This window comes from Gouania willdenowi, chromosome 17, assembly GCF_900634775.1.
Source record: "Gouania willdenowi chromosome 17, fGouWil2.1, whole genome shotgun sequence".
In the NCBI taxonomy this organism is placed as follows: domain Eukaryota; kingdom Metazoa; phylum Chordata; class Actinopteri; order Blenniiformes; family Gobiesocidae; genus Gouania; species Gouania willdenowi.
The window spans coordinates 14552477-14570922 of record NC_041060.1 but is presented as its reverse complement, the minus strand read 5'-3'; the positions used below and the strand labels follow the sequence as shown (position 1 = coordinate 14570922).

The 18446-nt window shown below is 38.3% G+C and overlaps 1 protein-coding gene and 1 pseudogene across 1 annotated transcript; one reads left to right on the top strand and one right to left on the bottom strand.

Annotated features, from left to right (window-relative positions):
* Positions 1-18155, top strand: part of LOC114479618 (uncharacterized) — a 71075-nt pseudogene extending 52920 nt beyond the window's left edge.
* rgs18 (regulator of G protein signaling 18) lies at positions 8792-14401 on the bottom strand. The gene is given in 7 exon segments (XM_028473722.1): positions 8792-9821; positions 11827-11993; positions 13343-13404; positions 13608-13712; positions 14108-14151; positions 14153-14194; positions 14196-14401. Coding segments are annotated over 7 exon segments (783 nt in total). The 5' UTR covers positions 14304-14401; the 3' UTR covers positions 8792-9566.
* Positions 18156-18446: the final 291 nt, after the last annotated feature.

Genomic DNA, 18446 nt, shown 5'->3' with positions numbered 1-18446 from the left:
CCACAAATAAAAACGTAGATACTGGAGCTTTAAATACTAAACATTTTGAGATTAGCTTATCGACAACTTTTGGTAATTCCATCCTTAGTGCTTGTGGTAAATTTTCTTTTATGAACATCTCAAGGCAGTCCATATCAATCAGCATTGTTGGTCTTCTATTGGACCAATGAGAAGTTTTCATGTGCAGCTTGTGGTAACTCTGTCTTCCTCCCACAATGCAAAACACCTGCTCAGTCTGTGTGAGCAGATCCTCTACGTCATCTGCTGATGGGATTTTTTTGGTCTCCAGTGAAAGCTTTGACTGATGATGAGCAACATGAGTCGTAGAATTATGAGCTATATATAACGTATAATCTCAGGCTTTGTTGGTTGTCAATAGGCTATACATGTAAGATAATAAACAGTTCTTTTCCTCTTTAACCTGCCTTTACCTTCTCTATCAATGAATTGTGATGTGCCTAAAAGATGTAAATCCCAATAGCTGATGGAAAACACCAAGTCAGCCCTTATTTGCATGTGAGTAGGCACATCAGGTTCATAAATTTGGTATTCAAAGAATACTTGCCATGAAAGATATTAGGAGAGCTCCAAGATGGGCCTTTTTTGCGTTCACTGTATGAAGGGTGTTTAGTCTTGTTGTGATACAGCCTTTCACGGTCCTACATCAAAGATAATTCATGTGAACTTTAGTAGTTGCAGTTAATATCACCCAAGGATAAGTGAATTCCTCACCACCTTGGCTTCTTTTGTAAAATGACTCCAACTTGTTTTCATACTCATTACTCATCCAAAATGAACTAAGTGATGCATTCATATGAGTTGCTGTTTCTTTATCGTCCACAGGGTGGCACTCTAGTCCTCTCTAGGCCAACAAGAGCCACTTTATGTTCATCTTTTCTGCAATTACTGGACTTGTCTCTCCTTTTCTATCTTGTTGGTCCTGCTTGCTTTATTTATTTGAACTCAAATTGGGTTTTGACTCATCTGCTGAATCTGTTCAGGCCTCAGACTGCAGGGTGGAGATAGGCGAAGGGTGAAGATGTAACCAAAAACCCATTTAAATTAGATTCCAAGCCCCCCCCTCCCCGAAAGCAATTCAGCACGAGCATGTATTTGATTTATTTTGTGTCTCATCTCTTTTTCTAGAGTGACTTAGTGCAGGGAATTAGAAGGGAAACAACAGGGCCTTAATTTCGTTTCTTTTTTCACTTTCTTACAAGTATTCTTATTTTAAATAAAGCCTTTTTCTAAACATTGATGTTCATTGGAATAACAGAAACCTGGTCTGAGTTTTTGCTTGATGGAAAAAAAAAACCCAATCCAAAACACACTAATAACATAGTTATATTAAAGGAGACATATCATGTTTTTAAATCCTTCCTTTTTACATATAAATCATACAGTTGTGGTCTATATAAAGCGGAACTGCAATGCTTGGGTCTGAATTCCTCATTATTATTGCTCCACAGGCCCCTTTTCTACCCCTTTTCTGATGTGCTTCTGAGAGCAACTCGTTTTGGTGCTGTCTCTTTAAATGCAAATGAGACACTTCATACCCCGCCCCCTCTCCAGGTTGCAGAGGTGACACTCGGTTCAACTCCACCCTGTTCGGTCATTTTTGTAGTTCGATAGAAGAGATACGATTATGTAGCGGCGCAGAAACTTTTTATTCACACGTTATTTACAAAATGTCAACAACAGAAGACTTGTCCATCCAGCCTTACATGTTCGAGCCAGAGTCGGACCCGGCGGAGCGAGATGAAAATGAAGATGAACCTGCCGAACGTCTTCATATGGATGTTAACAAGTGAGCTAACACAAGCGCCGAGCTAACGCTAGCGCCAGCTAATGTCACGAAATGCATTTTAATACAGTCTTTTCGGAGACAAAAACGGCAAAATGAAATGACTAATGAAAACTTTAGACTTAAATTAAATCACGTAGGCCATATCATCAAGGATCTAAAACGAGCACACAGCGCTAACATATGAAGACGGTGCAACTGCTAATGCTAACAAAACAATGATAGGGACATCTTATCACATTTTTAGCGTTATTTACAGCTTACCGAAGTGCTCTGTTCGTCGTCTCCAAAGATAGAAGGAATTGAACCCTCAATCAGACAAAGTCTTTCGGCAAATTCTTCTTTATACTGGTGGAGGTTGCTGAAGCAGTCATCCTTGAAGTGCTTCACACACACAAAAATGACCTTACCCACAGATGTGGGTACATTTCCGTGAAAAATAAAACTCAACCAGGCACTTTGAAAAGGTTCTGATGCTGGGAGACGGTGTAATGAAGCGTGTGGGTTACTACATCCAACAACCAAACATTTTGACTTATCCTCTCGTAACTTCGGCATCCTTGAGCTTGGACTACAAAATAAAAGCGAGAAATAAAAATGGCGGATTGCTCGAAGTGTTGGGCCTGGAGTCGATGTCCTAATTTGGCAGTTACGCTGCAAATACTGTGACGTTAATGTTCAAAAAACGTAATAGAGAATCGAAAAATCGAAACAGATTGAAAAATATGACCAAAACAGAATATAAAGATATCAACGGAGCACCTGAAGAGATTAATTTGAACTTTTCAGTACTTCTAAACACTCTAAATATACAACAAAATGCTTTTAAGGGCTAAAAAAGTGGATTTAGCATGATATATCCCCTTTAATTTTAACTTGTGGTTATGTTATCTGTGTTACACTCATTCCCAGCTACAGCAGCTACAAACCATGTTTTATAATTTTAGCATCATTAAATGGTTTCCAATTTTACTCACCAAAAATGGCAATGGCAACAAGTTATATGACTGCAATGAGTGCATGCTTCAAGGCAGACATGTGCAGCTGGCGGCCCAGACGCCACATGCAACCATTGGACTAATTTTGTCCCTCCAAAATTGTAATTCAAGAAGTTGGAAGGAATATAGTGAAATCAAATAATATTATGATTAAAATTGTGTTTTATTATCTTGAAATATTACTAACACATTTTGCCCCTGGGGATATTTGTCTCCAGAAGATGATTTTCAGGAAATTATTGACCAAATTTTTGTGTCAGGCATGACCGGCCCAGCCAATACGCATTGCGCAGACTAAGCGGCTGCTTAGGGCCCCCTGGCCACTAGAGGGCCCCCAACCTGGAAACCCCACTTGCATGTTACAGGTACTGCTGTGCATTGAGCGCATCAAAACTGGAATTGTCTACTACTCTTAAACATGTTCATAAATTATTCCTTACTCCTTTAGCATCAAAAGAATATCTGTAATTATACGTGAATATCAGTAAAAGTCAGGTTTTTCTATTAGCTCTGTCTGCTAGCATAGCATCTCTTCTTCACTGCTAGAATAGCCGCATGCCAACTGACCAATGGATTACCAGCGCCATCTGCTGGTCGAAACAAATATCTGACGTAAATACAGTACACTGACTAAAATGGAATATCTATTATAAAATAACTAATAGCTTTCACATTTTTCATGTTGTAGGCTTGTCAATCGCTAAAGATTCTGAGTTTCCTGGTTTTACTCCTTGGCCATGTTTTTTATCTATGTTAATTAATTTTACTTTTAAATGTTACCAGCAATGGCTTGTTTTAAGATTCACTAGGATTTAACTTAAGTGAAAACAATTGATATTATTTATTTTAATTTTAATTTTGTTTGTTAAAACCGTATTTCAAGATTGTGCCTTTTTGTAAGACTCTACGTTTAAGTATAGGTAATAAATTGCTTATAATAACACATAATGGTCATAATTTCAAAATTCTTGTCAACTTTTAACATTTTTTTTTTTTTTTTGTATTTGTTTGTTATTTGACTCGGGAGTGTTTGGTCTGCAGTGAGATTGAAATATTTCAGTTAACTTTTTGTGCAATACTTACATTTGGAGTGTTTACCTGTGTTCTCTGTTTGCTTTACTCGAATTTAAAAGCACATTACTATTTTACTTGACTTTTGACACATAATGATAGCATGTTACAAAAAAAAAAGCAGGAATTGCAGAATTTCTTCGTCTTTTCAGTTTAAATTGAGGTTTGGAACCATCTAGTGTACGTTTCAATCAACAGGAATGACAAATAAAATATAGGTGTACATGCACCAAAAGGTTTTACCAAAATAGGCACACTATGGGCCCCATATACTTATTTTGCTTAGGGCCCAAATGACCTGGGCCGGCCCTGGCACTTTGTATATTTGTTGAATACATAAATAACCCTTTGATAATGAAACTTTGACCTGTTCTCTAGTGCCACCATCAGGCCAAATCTTTAAATTAGAATTATTTTATCTTGAATAGTTTTCATCCAAATCTTCACAAATTTACTGACAACATTAATGAAAACTAAAGTATGAACCCGATTGTTTGTGGTGAGGATATGACCTTTCCTGCAGCGCCACCATCAGGTCAAAATGCCTTTGTGGAAAATAAATGAAGTTTGGTCTCTTCCTTTTTAAGTTTATACATGAGCTGTTTACTGTATGCTAGTGAACCGTAGCAAGATTTATCACCAAAAAATAAATAAAAAAATGAAAAATATGGGGGAGAGTGAAAGTAACTAGTAACTTTTACTTTAAGTACCATTTAATTGAGCTACTTTTTACTTGTACTTGAGTATTTTATGTATGACTTACTTGTACTTGAGTACAATTTCAATCAAGTAACGGTACTTCAACTTGAGTAGGTTATATCTGTACTCTTTACACCGCTGCCTGTTATGGAAAAAAGTAGTCACAGACCTCCTTTACTGTCACGTTACATCATTAATTTAGGATAAAATTGCACTTCTCTAAAGATTTACATTTTCTCACATCTTTTTTCTTTGCTTCACTATTCATACACAACTTTTTGTATATTTTCCACAGGCTTTAGAATGAATTAAATACCGGTTTAGAAATAACAAAGTCATCTGCCAACTAAGTCTTAGCAGGCGACTAATCCTCCACCATGATGTTTATAATGGGCCAACCGAGCTGCTACTTTAGTTAGCAACTACCCACATCCCCCTCCTCCACTTTCTTAACCACTTGTCTGACTTCTTGTGCTGGAAACCTGTGGGAAGTGCAGTGTCTGCATGATGCTTTGGTTTACACAGAGGCATAATTCTTTGCAGATTGTGAAGTAGTCTCTGCATGTGTTGGTAATACGACAGTAGCTTGTGGTGAGAAGGACTTAATCCTTTAGAGGACTACTAAAAAACCTGACATCTGTGGTAATGAGCATAATCTGCCCTCATATGAAGAGCCATTTACTAAGAGACGTGTTGCGTTTCTCCTGCATACATCTTCAAGTGTTTGCAGATGACGGCTTTAAATTAATCCATATTTGTCTTTGTAGGAAGTGGAGCTTGCGCATACATATACAGCCCAATGAATAATTCTCTACTGGGGTGCTGGGAGGTGATGGGGTCTATAAATTTTTTAGTGATTTGGAAATAGGAGCAACACAACATCACAACTGGCCCTGCTGGTGTAATATACACACTTTATGGCTGCATTTGTCACTTTTGTATATGGTCAGTCTCACTAATTAATGGTAAAAATGGACTAAATGGACTTGATTTATATAGCGCTTTATCACCACACTGAAGCAGTCTCAAAGCGCTTTACATATCAGCTCATTCACCCAATCACTCTCACATTCACACACCAGTGGGACAGGACTGCCATGCAAGGCGCTAGTCGACCACTGGGAGCAACTTAGGGTTCAGTGTCTTGCCCAAGGACACTTCGACACATAGTCAGGTACTGGGATCGAACCCCCAACCTCTCGATCAGAAGACGACCCTCTACCACCTGAGCCACGGTCGCGCTTTTGCGTCAGTAAAAGCCTCATTAAAACATTTTTTAGTAGTTGCTTCGAGTTACTCTGCAGTGCGCACGTTCTGCAACATCAATTCAACACGTGAACACCATAGTACATGAATCACATGTTATAGAAAATGCATTATCATTAAAATTACTCCATCAATCATTGGAATCCTATAGCTGCAGGTTCACTGGATGCTGAAGCCCAACCCAGATTATTCAGAGCAAAAAGAGGGTGTGCACACTGTACATACACCCCTGTCCCCCTCACATTATATATATCTTCATGGAAATAAAAGGTTATAGGCACTAAATTGGGGCCCTAAGTGAATTTGGATCCCGGGGGCCCCAACTCACCCCATCCCTAAGATATTAGCTAAAAAATGAAAGTATAACAACATGCATTTAACGTGACAGCCCTTATTAGTATTATATAATGTAGTGCAAGTATAGATATGATCAAATGACCAAAGTAAGGAACCATTTAAAGATACATAGATAAATAGTAAATAGAAATAACTTCAAACTGCAATAACTAAAACAAATCTGAGTCACAAATAAAACTAAACATGAGCGTGTGTGTGGGGGGGAGTGTGTGGAAATCCTGAGTTTTCATTGGTTGTCATGTTTCATTTTGGACTGAGCTGCCAATAGGAAGCCTCAGTCAGTGCAAGCTTTTCCCAACTTATTGTGATTTTGTTTTTGTTTCTGTAACTATTTAACTAGTGCTTATTTCCCCTACACTAGTAGTACACACTTTTACCATGACTAGTTCACCAGTGGTGCTGAAAATGGCTTTACTATAAATATCTTAATTTTAGTTCATTAACATGTTGGGTCCACCTAGTTTACTAGTAAGGGTAAACAAAGGCTTCAACTATTGAGCGTGCTTATAGTTCACTAGGTTAAGCCTTTTTGCTAGTGTTTTTTAGCCTAACATGCAACTGTATCAATAGTTAACGAGAGATCTTAATCAATGATCGACGAGTTAACATGTCAGAGTTTTAGCAGCTCACTGGTGAACTAGTTTGTGTTTTGACATCCTTGATATGAAGCATACAGAGTTTTAGCAGCTCACTGGTGAACTAGTTTGTGTTTTGACATCCTTGATATGAAGCATACATCAACTAACAAATACTCACTCAGCTTTCCATGAATGCACAGTGACATTACTCTCTTTTGTCTCCTGGTTATTGGCACTTTTAAAGTACTGCCTCATTAAACATTATCGGTGCAAAAATAAGAACACTTATTTAACTCTGGTTATGGAAATAGTCCCATATTTATTTTTAATATGTTGTCTTAAACAACATTACTTATTCGCTTTTTTAACAGATGTCGACATCAACCAATAAAAAAAATAATAATAATAATTAAAAAAAAACAGAAACAGGCCCCAATAACCTCAAAATGATTGTTCATGTAGAAATGTTGTGTTTTTTTTTTTTACCATCATAACTACATAAACAAAGTTGAAGTGAATTGAACTGAAAAATAAATAAATAAAAAAACTTCCCAAAGGAAGATATGAAGCATGTGAAGAAGACGTTGTAAATAAATGTCTTTAAAATGAAGAACTTGTGAAAGTGTGATCATCTTTAACTGAGTGGCAAAACCGCCCTCAAAAAAAATTCATACCTCCAGTTTTAATCGGCACTATTTTCTCTTCCGTGTCCATCAATCCGCGCTGCCGTCATCGGTGCGCCTAATCCCATCAGCTGTTGATAGCGCGACTCGCGGACGACATGTCTGACTCCGCCGATGGCAACTCTGGGGCTGGTTGAATTTTTTTTGTGGGTGGTTTTGTGATGTAAATGAATCAAGCTTTCAAACGCATATCTCTTTTTCTATTAAAAACGCACAGTCATGTGGCCCCGGAAACTAACCGGGACTACTTTCTTGACCAACTTCAAACGGCCAGAACTCGGACCAGGGAGGTGACCACTGAGTGAAACAATGTGTATGCACTATAGTGCTGGTGAGGATTGCATACAACGTCATGTCTAAAATAGGCGAACTATCCCTTTAAGATACTATAAGCACTAATGCAATTAATATCTTTTTGTAATTCAGCGCTCCAGCTGATATTTTAAAGTAGGAGCTTGACTGAAGCTGTTGATCACATGATTCCTCTTTGAGATTTTCACCATCCACCCTATCATTAAAGTTCCACAAAAAAAATGACAAAACCCTACAAATCAATAACTGAAGAGTGGATCTTGAGCAGTGCAGCACACACACCAAATAGACCATTGCACCATGCTGCAAGCCTGACCGCTGTAGCGGGAAATGTTTAATAAAGAATGGCTTCAGCTGCTTTCCATCGGTTTTAAATATAAATAAATAAACATTCAATCCGAAGCAGGTTTTTTTTTCTTTCGTACAGCATGCTAGATGATAGGAAAACCACTGTAATCTATGGAACAGCATGGAAATATACTTTGCATAAAAACAACGTAAAGGGCTGCTAATGTGTCAGACATGCCCTCAAGGTTGCCAGGCCACCAAGGACCTCTGCAGCTTACCAGGAAGTAGTGAGGTGCCAAACTATTGTGTAACACCATTCATTGTTAGTGACACTTATGTTCATACTTTATTTTATGCACAGAACAAAAGCTTAAATAGGAGACAAATTCATTTTAATCCAGCAATCAAAAGCAATCAGGGTCAGGACACATTAAGTTATGTGTATGTCCTAAATCTATGGCAGCTTACTGCATTCACTGAAGAAAAAAAAAAAACTTTTGTTTTTTCTGAAATAATGAGAAAAAAAATTGGCCCCATTTTTCTGTTTTTATATTAAATGTTTTTAGTTTTTTCTGAATTCATTTTTTTTGAGTTGATGAGAAATAAAAAGATTTGGCCATGTTTTTCTGTTTTTATAGGAAATATGTTTAGGTTTTTCTGAATTGATGAGATACAGTACATTTTTAAAGGAAATTCAAAAAAACAGAGAAACATTTCCTATAAAAACAGGGCAAAATTTTTATCTCATCATTTCAGAATATGCAATAAGCATCTAAAAAAATCAGTGTTAGCCTTCAACAACATCTAAACGCTAAAGAATGAAAAATAATTTAATCAAAGATCAAAGGAAACGCATAACCTTCGATCGGAATCATTTTACACATTTACAGTATAATGACTTTTACAGGTTTTGCAGGTCAAACTTTTACTCCCCATGCCTTACGGGCTGAACTGGAGGAACAGATTTGGCCTCCAGGATGAATACTCAACACTGATTTACAGGCTCAGTGAGTGCTCCTGGTTTTGCTGTTGGAATATCTTTTATTAATGAGTCTCAAGGTCTCTTAACTTCCGATAACAAAAATGAAAGCTTTAATTGACAGGAAATACATTAAATAAAAACGAGTGAAACAGCAACAGTCCTGTAATACAGTAGGTTATTCTCAAACACAACATAGCAACTGCAATTGCATTTACATTTTAAATTGAACTTTTTATTAAAGCAGCTTTATTTAGGAAACACTCCAATGCAGTTTAGCATTCATGATGCAATTTCTTCAAAAAAGAAACTCTAGTTCCTTTTTTTATTTTTTATTTTTTCTATTTAGAAGAAATGGTTGTCATGGTGTTTTCTTCTTGTTTTTGAATACGGTCTTGGTGCAAAACTATAAATATGACATACTTTCACTATTTATTATTTATAACATCGGGTGATCTTTGAAAGGATCCACTGCATTGTAATGTACCAGTTTCAAAGAAATAGCCACCACCATTCTTCGCAGTGAACCAACTACCAGGCTGAGGGCTCAGAAGTGGCCTCTCCTCTCTCATTGAATACACAAGAGCGTGACCTTCTGCGAAACAAGGTGGCCCCAGAGCCTCTCTTCCTTGTGAGACGCAGATAAATGTCAGAGAGGAGAAACCTGGGGTACGAGTCCTTTTTCATCAAGCTGTACACTTTCAACTGAGCTGCTTCAAAGCAGTGGGCTGTGGGTTGGGTTATGTTCTTCTGAATGGCCATCCTAGTGTCGTAGTCAATGTTAACCTGAAAGAAAGAGCAGAAACAGCACGGAATAGATAATCCATCCATTCAACCATTTTCTGCACATGCTTTATCCTGCATTAAGGCTCATAGGTAACTCCTTGAGCTCACATTAGATGCACAGTGGGGCTTCACCTTGGACAGGAAGTCACAAGGTATCATAAATCCTCATATAGACAGAAAACTATTCATACACTCATTCACTCCCATGGGTAATTTCAGAAACTCCAATTAATCTAACCCGGGGTTTCCACGGGATACGTCTCCGCTGCAAACCGGCTCCGATCCAATACCTAACTACTCTTTTACTATGGTCTACTGCCGGTGGTCATTCATATACATTAATGTATATAAGTCCCACCTTCGTCTTAAAGACACCTATACAAATGCAAGAAAGCGCTGACTTTGCCCAGCCAATAGGCTTCGATTTCCTGTTTTTAAGCCAATCAAAGTGAATGTGGAACTGTGCACTGAAACAAGGCCGTGCGTCACAACAGCAAACAGGTAAATATGATTTTGACCTATATCAATGTGACCTAATGTGACCTTATTACGCTCCACGATGCGTGTGCAGAAAAGTAGAGGCGTGGCTTCTGGTAGATTGTACTCAAATCAATGGTGTGCATTAGTTCATCTTAAGATGAAGAAAAGTCAACTTAAAGTTTTCAGTTTTTCTAATTGAATAAATTGTATGATCCATAAGTAAAATACAGCTCCTTTCTAATCTGATATTGTCTTCTTTTTTCCTTTCCTACTGCCATCTTGAGGCCTGAGCATGGGTGAGTGGGTAGGTATAAAGGACTCATAACAACGGCCCACAGTGGGGTTCAAACCAGCAACCCTCAAGTTATAAGTCCACATCTGTACACATTAGGCCACCACTTTGCTTTTACCCTAATTTGATGGTTTACAGAGGTAAAAGTAACAGATTACAAGTACTCACGTTGCTTTTATGGGTACTTTTTTGAGTATATTTAATTTCTAAATCAGTAATTTTACTTGTAATTTTACTTCAACACCCAAGTGAGTAAATTATTATTTTTTTGTTTTGAAATTATCAGCAGACACTGTGAAACTACAAACAATTAAATAACTAGACAACAATCAAAATGCATCACATCATTGCCAATGTCAGACACGCGGCATCACAAGAAACCTAATTGATGCAGGATGATGTTGGGCTTTTATTGGACCTCCCATCACTCTCTTGCTAATAATTGATCTTGAGTCATTATTTGACTGAATTATGTAAACCCTTGGCTCACATCTGATACTAATATCTTCATGCAAGAATTTTGTGAATGAGTTTTTTTTTTGTTTTAAGCTGTCTTGAAACAATTGGGTTGAAAGGCAAAAATGAATGCACTTATTATGCTATTCCTAATAGTATTTGTGTGTAATTAAGCCTCCTCTCGACTCATCTGCACTGAAGGTTACATTAATTTACAATTGTACACATCTCAAGACCTAGTGCTTGGTTTTTTTTTTTTTTTTTTTAAAGAAAAGGCTTTGCTATTTACATTTACGTTCATCTTTTGCTGGAAGTGTGTGGGTGATGCTCTTTCCATTTCTCACAGGGTCAGACTTACTGCAAGCCCTGAGAACATCATATGGAAACCCAGTTGCAACCGCAACTGTCTCACACACACACACACACACACACACACACACACACACACACACACATACACACACATACAGAGAGAGACACATTGCTTTGCAGCAATGCATGCATTAAGCAGCCCTGACCTCAGTGACTGCTGCTTCTAATGATTGTTCACACCGGTCAATGTGCTGCAGGCCTCTGGCTGCACAGCAATTCAGAACTCACCCACCATTATCTTACTATAATTACATAAATATTTCAAAGCTTTAGCAAGCCTTAGGGACAAATAAGCCAGGAAAACATTGAAAACGGCAGGGGTTTTTTTTTCTTTTTTTTGTTGCTTTTTAGCGTTGCAGCATTGGATCCACACAGTTTATGATAAATAAACATGCTGTGTCCTACCTCTTTGGGGGCCTCCGATTCAATAAAAACTGTATAAATACATTTAGCTTTGGAAAGCAGCTTGGTCTCCGAATCAATGGTTTTGTATTCCTCACAGGCCAACCAGAATTCGATGTTCTCTTCACTGAACTCAGTTCTCAGGAACTGAGAGAAGGTTTCCACCCCATCTGATGCAGGGAAGTAAAGAGACAATCATTTAACTGCAATTTAAACTGAACATGAAAAATTAATATGAAAAATATCTATCAATCTCTCTGTCTATACTGGACAATACAACTACTATATAGTATTACAGTAATTACACTCAAAGTTATCTTGGATTAAACCAGTGGTTCCCAACCTTTTTTTTTTTTTTTTTGTCGTGACTCCATTTTTTTATCACAAATTTCTGGTGACCCCAGATACATTTTTTTAATTATTGTTTTGATCATGTTTGTTATACTGTGTTACAAATACAGAGTAGCCAGTAGCAGTGCACAAAGTAATAATAAGTGCCAGCTCAGATATTTTTATACTGCATTGTATTTTAACTAGGTTTATATTTGAGAAAGTGAAAGTATAGAATACAGTTGTTTGATATTGTGTGGTGTTTTCATTTAAAAAAAAAAAAAAAATCAATATTTAATGTATTTGAGCTTTCTGCCTCTTCCTGCACTGCATATCTATTTCTGTGATATTATGGATTGTTTTGTTTTTTTTTTGGTGCAAATTAAAATCTTTTCTTTTTTTCTTTTTCAAATTAAGACATTTAAAAAATTGCTTCTTTAATTTAAAAGATTTATATTCATTTTTATTTTTAAAAATGCATTTCTTTTTTTATTTAATATTTCTTTTTTTATTTAATATTTCTTTTTTATTTTATTTCTATTTTATTTTTCTCTATTAGTTTTCACGTCATGTTTGTTATACTGTGTTACAAATACAGAGTAGCCAGTATCAGTGCACAAAGTAACAATAAGTGCCAGCTCAGATATTTTTATACTGCATTTTATTTTAACTAGATTTATATTTGAGAAAATGAAAGGAGAAAATACAGTTGTATGAGATTGTGTGGTGTTTTCATTTAAAAAAATAAATACATATTTAAGCTATTTGAGCTTTCAGCTTGTTTATCTATTTCTGTGATATTATGGATTGTTTTTTTTGTTTTTTGTTTTTTTGGTGCTAATTAAAATAAAAAATAAAATCAAAATGTTCAAAATTAAAAAAAAGGAAATAAAATTAGAAATTTAATTGTTTATTTAATTAAAAAAAATAAAAATGTCTTATTTTTTAAGAATTTAAAATTTTTGAATTAAATTGTTATTTTTTTTTAGATTTTTAAAAATGTAATAAAACAATATTAGGTGACCCCACTTTATTTCCAGGCGACCCCACATGGAGTCATGACCCCCAAGGTTGAAAAACCCTGGATTAAACAATTACAAAGGAGGAAATTGTTTGTCTGCGCAAACAACAGTTTTGAAAGCTCGACGACAACATTTTGAAAAATTTCAAGGTGTTGTTTTTTTCTGACCTGAGTGCTTCAGCAGCTTTTCAAAGGACTCGCTCCATTGCAAAGCTACTTCTGGGGAAATGCTGGAACAAAAAACAAAGGAGGGATATGAGAGGTAATGAAAAGACAAGAAACTTTTTTTAGGCTCTCACTGAGATGTAGACACCATGTTTTTCTGAGTTTGTAATGAGACATTAGGGGACTATAGAATCTGATGTACAACCCCAAACTTGTCTGAATACCTGAAAATACTGCCTACATGTAAAATAATGGATTTTTGCCTCACTTGCTGGTTGCTAGATTCGTCTTTTTATGGGGGCTGACGTTTTCATGAGAGCCTGACTTGGTGAGAAAAAGGCTTAGTCGGCTCTTCCTCTCCTTGTCTTTCTGCCTGCAAACAACAGATAGGAAATATGTTCAAGTTCCACAAACTGCCGATTTGATGCTGCCACTTTTCACTAAATCAGCTTCTTATCACTGGCTTTTCTCCTCAAAGACACATTTCAAACACTCTTTACACACACGCGCACACAAAATGATTATGCAATATCCTTACAGCACAAAAATGCAGAAAATAATAGCTGATTCAATTTCTGTGGCAGATACACGACAGGAAAAAGATAACATGCATGTGTTCAATGAATGACAATATAACAGTAGCTTTTACACCAGGCTATAAAAATGAACTTTATGTTTGTTGTTATTAGTTTGAAATATATTATTTAGTCTTCTCTGCTTATCATAAGCTTTAGATTAAATGAGGTGAATGAGGTGAGAATTACCAACCTGCTGCAGTCGTCCTTCATCGTTGGTGTCTGTTCGTCTTCTGAAACCAGGCACTTTGAAACGTGCTTCCTCTTTTGGAGCCATGTATGTTGAATTGAGGAAATAGAAAAAGAAGCGTCTCCGTGCATGCTGAGCTGTCTGTGTCTGGTGGAGTAACCACCAGGCCACAAATAGTTCTGAAAATAGTTGAACCCATTTGTTCGAGGAGCTCTCCTCATCTTTTTAAAAACCTGTGACACATGTTGCGTTCCCAGAGGCTACACCTGCTCAGCTTCCAGTAATGGCTTGGTCGCTGCCCGAGGCTTCTTCGGTAATACAGAAAACCCCCTCCAGCTTTGACATCCTGTCAGCTATTTACCTAAAAAAATCTTTAAAACCCTCATCTGGTTATGCTTGCAAATGAGCCTCCTTAAATATGTTGGTTTGATCCTGAAATATCTTTAACATTTAGAAGCATCAACTTTTAAGCATAGGCAGAGGTTGACATTCTTGGTGGTGGGGGGAAAAGAAAAAATTGAATTTAAAATATATACTGTCTCGAGATTCGCGCCAACCACAATGTGTGCAACATATACAACAATGCAAATATGATTAGCAACGTAATTTATAACGTTGGCTACAAAAATTTGTGTCTGCTTGTCGTTTAATGTTGTAAATTCATGATCAAATCAGGCCCCCTGAATCATTTTTGATGTAGTACCATACATGAACTACTTGGCGCAGTGTCGCTCTACATTGTGAAGAAGAAATGTGCAACAGAAGAAGAACCAACCTAAAGTCTCCAAATTTTGGCACTATTTTGCTGAATACTTATACTACACACCTCAGGTAGAACTAACATCTGTGACATGAAACTAACAGCAGGGTTGGGGTCAATTACATATTTCAGTTACAACTATGTTTTCAATTACCTATGTTAAACTACAATTCAATTATGATTACAGTAACCAGCTTTTTTTTCCTATTACATTTAAAGCTGCAGTTCATAGAATCCTCTCTCTGCTCCGTTTTGAAACCGAACAATAAACGAGCCTAAAATAATTAACCTAACATAAGTTAATCTTTATCTTGTGTTAGCTTTCTGCTAGAATCTTTTATGAAAAACAGGTTCTAAATCAGCTGTAAAATAAACTTAAAACAAATATCTATCATCTTCTTTCCTATCTATTGTTTACCATGTTAGGCTTCCTAATGAATGAAAATATAAGATTTCATATTTTTGGTGTGAGCCTTTCTTGTGTCAGTAAACCCCTTGATTTTTTTTTTTTTAAAAGGTAAAATGTGGGAAAGCTTGATATGAAACTTCATATGTATAGAACTGTAGATAGAACTGTAACATGGTTCCCAAGTTTTGCGTATAATTAACAATTTTTTATAGAATTTTCATGGCAATTACAATTACAAAGTAAATAATCTAAGCTGAATTACCATTTAATTACGATTACAACAGCAACAAATTCTTAAAATTACAATTACGCCCCTAATTGTAATTAATTATCAATTACGTGATCACAATTACAATTGAGGCCAACCCTGACTAACAGTAATATGTTAGAATCAAAGCAGCAGAGAACTGTTTCATACAGTATAAATGAAAACTCCCATCCCCCCCCCCCCCCCCCCCCCCCCAACTCATTTTAAGCAAAATCACAAAGAATCGGTTTTGTCTGCATTTTTAAAGTGAATGTTTTCATCACCAACATAATAAAACTGCAATGTGCAAATGAATGTGAAGTTTGCTGATAGATGCCTCTCTTCGCTACGTGAGCAAAGAGAGGTCACTTATCGCGCGATTCCACTTGTACCACCAGCAAGGCCAGACAGTGCCGAGATGGAGAGAATGAAATGTAATGAATAATAAAATGTGTGTGCATGTGTGTGTGTGTGTGTGTGTGTGTGTGTGTGGGTGCTGAGGCTGGCTTTGGCTCCTTCCAGAACATCAGAGAGTTAATGGAGAAAGACAAAGTGATTGTGACATAGTGGAAAGCAACAGAGAATTGGTGCATTCTGGGGGCAGATGGAGACAAATGTGATGTCTGGGTTAGAAGGAGAGCAGAGCTACTGACTAAGACAAAGAAACAAAGTGAGTGAAGTTCTAATTGAACCTAATCAATTGCTTACCTTTTGAAGGACAATGAAGGTTGTCATGGGAGAGTTTCAAGGTATTGGAGCTTCAAATTCTGAGGGCAAATCACAAAGCAAAGAGTACAGTTTGACCTTAACTTATTAATTATTGCTCTCTCAAGACAGGAAGTGTTTTTCCACATTACTGTGAGATTTTGGTGTTCTCCAAGTTAGAACCTAGATTGCAGGCTGGTGGATGGGTTAGGGTCAGTAGGGCTGGACGATAAGGACCAAAACTCATATCTCTATTTTTTTTCTAAAAATGTCAATATACAATATAAACCTCGATATTTTTGACCTATCGTGGGTTTACATGCTCTCAACAGATATCTCAGGAAATACAGGTTCAGGATGCTTATGCAGGCCTCCCTGCTGCCTGGTGCATCAAGGAGATTGGTTCACATCTGTCGACCTGAAGGATGCTTATTTCCACATCCCGATTTATCCTCCTCACAGAAAGTATCTACGGTTTGCTTTTCAGGGGATATGTTATGAGAACTGGGTCCTCCCTTTTGGCCTGTCTCTGAGCCCAAGGGTGTTTGTACGGTGCACAGAAGCAGCGGTGGCCCTGCTGAGACGTTAGGGCATCTGCTTGGCCAAGTAGCTGGACGAATTATTTTTCTTGGCACAGTCGGAGATGGAGGCCAGGGCTAACACACGTATCCTGTTACGTCACCTAGAGGACCTAGGTTTTGTAATAAACGAAAAAAAGAGCATGTTGGTAGCGGTACAGGAGAGACTTTTTGGCTCTATCCCTGTGTTCAGTCCTTTGCAGCGTCTTCCGTTTTTCCAACCAGGAAGACTCGTCCAATTCAGGATGTGTCTTTGGCTGCTTGGGCTTATGGCGTCAGCCATCCTTGTGACTTGCATTGGCAGCCTCTACATGCGGGAGTTCCAGCTGTGGGTGGTCGTGTGTGGGCTAGACCCGGTGTGTTGCATGGAGGATGGTGGTCTGAGATCATGCGCCCCATTTTTCCAGATGCAAGGGGTGCTGATGGGCATCGTCACGTCTAGGAAGGTAGTCACCACAGACGCCAGCCTGGCGGGCTGGGGCGCGGTGCTCCCATATTAATTACTTGGAACTCTCAACAGTGTTCCTTGCGCTGAGGCATTTCTTTCTGTTCTTTACAGGCCACCATGTCCTGGTGAGGACGTACAATACAACCACGGTAGCGTATGTCAACCGTCAGGGCGGGTTACGCTCCCTTCAGCTGCACCTGCTGGCTCGCAGGCTGATCCTGTAAAGGTGCAGTCGCCTCCTCTTGCTCAGGGCAACGCACATTCCGGGGCCCCTGAATTCAGGAGCATACCTGTTGTCCAGGGGTGCACCGTATTACGGAGAGTGGTGGAGGTCATAAGCTAGGGTAGATCTGTTTGCCGCAAACAAAACTCCCCTAGGGGTAGACGCGTTAGCGCACTTTTGACCTCGCGTGCTGCTCTATGCGTTCCCCCCATTAGCCCTGATACCCCCAATTCTTGTCAGGGTGAGGGGGCATGGGCACAGTTTAATCCTGGTGGCTCCCCATTGGCCTGCCATGCACGGGCTGGCGGAGATTTACCGGCTACTGTGCACTCTCCCCTGGTGTTTCTCGCTGCAGAGGGACTTACTGTCACAGGCGGGAGGCACAATCTTCCATCCTCACCCAGAGCGCTTGGTGCTATGGGCTTGGCCCCTGAGTTACTAAGCAACGCCTGGGTGGCGGAGGCGATTGCTTTTGCTGATTTGAGTCAGGGTCTGCTGCTGCCTGTGGGTTTGCTTGCACATTCGACTCGGGGTTTAGCCACTTCCTGGGCCTTGTTCAGGGGAGTGTCTGTTCAGGATATTTTTGCAGAGGTGAATTGGTCCGCGCCCTTCACTTTTGTTCGGTTTTACCGTCTGGATGTCTCCGCTCAGCGTGTGGCATGGGCGGTTCTCTTGTCCTGATCAGTATGGTACTGCTCCGTGGGCTGGTGTATGCAATAAGCTTGTCGGCAATACGGGAGCTACGATATCCCATAGTGAGACATTGAAACAAATGTTATGAAAAAGAACTATAGGTTATTTACGTAACCCCGGTTCTCTGAGTAATTAGAGTGATACGTCACACAAAGACAACCCTTCTTGCCACCTGAGTAAGAAGAAGTTTGCTTAGTGAATGTATTCTCTGCCCACTCTACTTATCGTAGGACTACCTGTCGCGAATGAATACATCTCACCAGCCAATCAGGTTGGCTT